The 5,336-nt window shown below is 39.4% G+C and overlaps 1 protein-coding gene across 1 annotated transcript in view; it reads right to left on the reverse strand.

The window, feature by feature from the left end:
• Positions 1-3,615, reverse strand: part of si:ch211-127i16.2 (probable flavin-containing monoamine oxidase A) — a gene marked incomplete at its 3' end in the record, with an annotated part of 43,446 nt that extends 39,831 nt beyond the window's left edge. Inside the window, 4 exon segments of the mRNA XM_032539990.1 lie at positions 201-315; positions 862-1,042; positions 3,162-3,249; positions 3,360-3,615. Coding sequence (XP_032395881.1) covers positions 201-315; positions 862-1,042; positions 3,162-3,249; positions 3,360-3,477 — 502 coding nt within the window. The 5' untranslated portion in view covers positions 3,478-3,615.
• Between the last annotated feature and the right edge of the window lie 1,721 nt (positions 3,616-5,336).

A 5,336-nucleotide genomic window follows, 5' to 3' on the forward strand; every position in this document is an offset into this window, starting at 1 on the left:
TTATTTGCACAGTAGCAAATGTTAGCGTGGTAATAAGCTAAGATGGTGACCAACACATCATCTGCTGCATTGTGAGCTTTTAGGCATGGCAACTGCTACTAGCTTATGTGTACTACTACCATTTACTTTGTCATGCCTGTTATGGATCAGAGCCAAACTTTGGACCTCCACTAATGTTAACTTTGTTTTACATTTCTAACCTGAAGTCCAAGCATGTTGCTCAATGTACGAGTGCAGGGTCATGCTGTCCAGTTCAACCGCATTGGGGGTCCTCGAAGGATCCTCGACACACACTGTGGCACACAATCTGCTAATCTGAGAGCAAAGCACAGTCACCACAACACACCCACACATGATGCTTTACCACGGCGATGCAAAAGCATCCCATTGATACAGATAAAAACAAAAGATTGTTTAGAGGCTGCCAAACATGACTCTGACAGGGCATTCCCCTTGAATTTCTATTTCCCATTGCTACTCTAAGCACTTCTCCTGGGCAGATACATTTGCGGTACTTTGAGGGGTAATAAATATACTCTTGTCATAATTCAACAGCACACTGCATTAATGTAAAAGACCATTACCACATCCATTTGTAACTTTTTATTGATCCCAGCATGGTAAGGATATTGGACAACAAAGCAGAATACAACAATGTTTTGTTGTAAAAACTGGCCTGTAAAGACATGCTGTATATATCTGCTGATATATGCTGTGTATCATTTTGTTCTTGGTACACATGCAGCAGAAAATTAATTAAACCGCTCCAAAGCTTTGTATCATATTTGACCACTGGGAGTTGGGGTTATTTAGAACATAATCGGAAGTACAGGATATTGCTGTGTAAGTCTGCTGTCTCACCTTCCACAGAATCTGGGTGAGGTCCATTAGCACCAGTGGGGACAGAGCAGGGATACTGGTTCTGTAGGTGCGAACTTTGGCACCTGGCCCTCCCATGTGGTGCACCTTCTTGCCAGCATTGAATTGTGGAAAGGTCTCTAAGCCCAGCTCCTTTATGAGCTCCAAGATATGTGTTTGGGTGCTGAAAGTGAAAATGAGCCATCGTAATGATGCATATGTTTACAGTGATTCAGGATGTAGTAATGGTGCAACACTTTCAGATGAAAATAAAAAATGCATTTATTCTGAGTTTAGAAAAGTGAGCTGCAACATTGCTTGAGTGAGTCCTTAAACCGCTGGAATATATCTGCCAAAATATAGACATAAAGCAGCTGAAAGATGCTCTCTCCTCTTTCAATTAAACTGTCATCAAAGGGCTCTTGATCAGTGCACTTCACATGTTGACTGCAGGATGTTGCAGACCACCTAGACAGCTCCAACACAAATAAGTGAGAGCTTTTTACTTTGGTCAGAAGAGTCTGTGCCATAACGTGATCTGAATCATGACTGAAATTTCTCATAAACCTCCTTTTTCAAACAGGACTCGAGCTGAGGTATTGAAAAACCATTCCTCCAAAACCTATGAGAAATGTGACAAATGTGGGTATAAGGTGGGTTACTTCAGCGGCCTATACTACAAATCAAGATTTGGCGTTTTCTGTATCACAACAGTGGATCAGTTGTTACCGGGTTAAATCGCCGCGGTAACTTATGCTGAACACCTAACCTGGTTGGGAGCAGGCTAAATTGGAGATTAGAGATCAACTGGTGTAAAAGCACCGCCTACTGACCAATCAGTACTTAGAGAGAGAGAGAGAGATAGAGAGACACACACACACAGACACAGAGAGATGATTACTTAAATGGCATATGGTGATGGTGATTTCTCCCTTAAATTAAAAAATATAAAAACATACTCAAATGTTGCCTGAGTGAGTTTAGCCTTCGGGATTATGTTTAGGTTGGCTTCTTGAGCCGTGTGTTGCCAATGCATGCATTTGAATAATGTTTTAATATTTTTTATTTGCTCTCGGATTTACAGGGTTGCAACTGAAATAAAAGGTTAAAGCAACAACAGTTTATTTCCAGCGTCAGCTTTTTTTTTGCCAGCTTTCCTTTCTGTTTTAGGAAGCAGCAACTGTATTGGGTTTTGACTGTAAAACCTTGTCTGTGTTTTTCATATTTATGTAGAATTATAGTTTGCTCTTATGAAAAATATGAGGCTCTGGTAGATGTTCGCGATTGGTTTTATGTGAATGCGCGCACCGCTGCATTGGGAAACCCTGGGTTGACTGAACTAGTTGTTAACCACCGTCTTGATACAGGTTATGCTGGACCGAGGTCGTTAGGGTTAGTGAAGCCGGGTAACTGAAAGAAATCCAGGGCATGTCGATGTTGATTTGTAGTACAGGCCTATGACTGGTAGGTTAGAGAGACAATGCACATAACAAGGGGTGATACAGACTAGAACTTGAAAGAGAAGTGAGCATGAGAAGTGAGAACTTATCAACAAGTGTTCAACACTTGTTAAGTTTGAAAAGAAACAAAAATGCCATGTTACATTCTACATGCCTGACGTACTCTGTAGTGATTATTTGCTTATTGCTTTGAATCGCCATGGCTGGTGTCCACAGGAAAAAAACGTATTATTTCACGTGGTTATGTACATCAAACAAAGTGGAAAAAAGTATTACATACAGTGCATATGTTCACATCCATAAAAAATACATACAAACACATTGAATAAAAAAGTTCCACTACTAGCTTGTAATGTAATAGCAGTACTGTGGCATACATTGCAATCAAAGGCCTTGGGACTACAGGATCAGCCTACAGTACATCCTTATTCTATGCACATCAATACACATCGCCATTCTATGCTTTTCAAAATAATGGGTATAAACCCTCTATTAGGCCGTATATCCTTCAGTCTATCTATGAATCTTTAGAAATCTTTTCAGCCGTTGCCAGGTGATAATGCTAACCACCGCACCACCGGGCCGCCCGTCAAGAAGTACATTTGCTACAGTTATGTGGATGAAGCTTGCTTGTCAGAGGTCAAAATGTTCTGCCCTATTGATTTCTTTTAGTTCTTCTGCACTATTGAATACATAATGAAAAAGGTGAAATGTCTGACTGACTTTCAATTTTTTACTAGAAGCTTGATCTCTGGAACTGGAGTGAATCTTAAAAGGTTACGTTAGCGTGACATGTCTCGGTTTCTCCTCTTTGTTGCTCCGATAGTTTTTGATCAAGCTTACCTTCCTACCCACTGTCCTCCCAAGTCCCAGCAATCAACACCACTGGCTGCTGGTATTTCAGTAGACACTGTGCGACCTCCCACCCGATCTGCAGACATGATTTAGTTAGAGCAGTACTTCTTTTTAACAATTTAATAACCAAAGTAAGTATAAAATAACTCACATTTCAGTGTACCAATTGCTTTTATTTTTACAAACCTTTTCCTTCCAGGATCAGTATTTTCAACTTGGCATTCCTTTTTCTGAGTAAATGAGCTGCACTCAGTCCAGATAGTCCAGCACCAACAATAATAACGTCCCAAATTTCTGCAGTCATTGTTGGGCCAACTTGCTTTCAAACCGTGAAGTCAGAAACAGAAATCTCAACTTGTTTTCCCTTCTCTTCTCTGTATCAATTAGGTTATCTTGCAAAGAGTTGGCTGCTTTCATAATAGTGCTCTTTGGAACTGCGAACAACGGAGCTTCTGACCTACTTGGCAGAGAATCAGCAGACTAAACTCCAGCAGTAAAAGCCCGGAGAAGGCTTTGGATTTTTTGACAGCATAGGCCTTATCAGCTGCTAAGTCTTGTTCACTTTCAACCAATATGTTTGCAATACTAGTATGAGTGGTAATTCTTAGACAGGGTTAATATTTTAAATTATTATGCTGTGACAGGTTTGAATGGCATTACTGTGAGTCGATCCAAACCAATGTTATCTTGGACTATGCTATCCACTGTCTTTTTAAACACTTTAAGTCTAAAGGAAATAAGATCTGCCAAAAACGGTTTGAATTTATTTCAGTATTTACAATTAAGACATTTTATTTTATTGAAAAACTTTAACTGAGGCATACTGAACAAACAACCATGCCAATTTAAATTTGATCCACAGATTGCAGGGATTAATAGTACATCACTAGCAAAACGATATCAAGCTGTTGCCAGTACGGCACAAGCCAGCACTGTACAAAAGAAATGGGTGTCTGAGCTTGGAGAACATACTTAGAATGAAACATGGAAGAAAACCCTAATCCAATAGTAAATTAATTAATAGACATGTTATTACCCCAAAAAGAACAGTAAAAATAAATCCAGAATTTACTAAATCTACTTTTTGTTCCAGCAGTGAAACATGGTGTCTGTGGTGGAGGTGATCGGTCTGTGGTCAGTGCAGACACCACACAGAAAGATCAGATGGTGAGATGCAAAATGAGAATCATGCAAATCATACCACAAACGATGTAGGGCCTGAGATATGGGGGTTGTAAAGCAGCATTCACTTGGACTTTACACTAAGGTGTGTGTGTGTGTGTGTGTGGGTGTGAGTGTGTGTGTGTGTGTGTGTTACCTAAAAACTGCAACAATGATTATATAATTCAATAATTACCACCTCAAGTGTCTTTTGGTTCATTTTTTCTCACTTGCTTACAACATATTAAGGACATACAGCTCAATGCCCAAAAAACGATTAATTCCTTTAAAAAAATGTGTAAGAAGTTAGACTTATGTTTATTCTAGGACTTGTGTATTATTCATTTCAGCGCAACTTTGCTTTGTCAGTTTTCTTGTCTTTGTTTAATTTTCCCCACTAAATCTGTTTTCTAGCTCGTGAAAACATTAATCCCAGAGATGCCAAACTTGGCATGTTGGTGTATACAGTATGCATATACTGTGTCCAACTACTAGGACAAAAACATGTTGCACATATTTGTGTGTTAAATATATTTTTTTAAATGATAAATAGCAAAAAAAACACTTTAAAAAATATAGTTAAAAGAATTGTTAAAATCGTTACATAGGTTTGAGATAAGTTTGAATGGAGGGTGTAACTGTGTGCTCTTGACCGTTCCGGAGACGGGTTTGGTTTTAATTTCTATAATTTTACACAGGCTCGTGCCTGTGCTCCAGGTTGCGCGGTAAATGGATGGTCAGGTATTGCGATTTTAATCTAAGTTGGGAAAATACCTTGAACAATTGCATATTTGTACATTCAGCAGGGAAATATCTGGCTGCAAAATGCTCCGCTGTGTTCACCAGCTTGTGAAGTTGCTAGCTATCATGAAGAGTTTGGAGAAGCTGGAGCCTGTTTATAGAATAAAGATATCCAGGATAGGTGAAAAAGTGCAGCTTGACTTAGTGTGATCGGCTCATCGCGGCTTAATCAGTTGCACGTTTGCCGAGCCAGGATGAAGA

Source organism: Etheostoma spectabile, chromosome 16 (assembly GCF_008692095.1).
Source record: "Etheostoma spectabile isolate EspeVRDwgs_2016 chromosome 16, UIUC_Espe_1.0, whole genome shotgun sequence".
Lineage (NCBI taxonomy): Eukaryota > Metazoa > Chordata > Actinopteri > Perciformes > Percidae > Etheostoma > Etheostoma spectabile.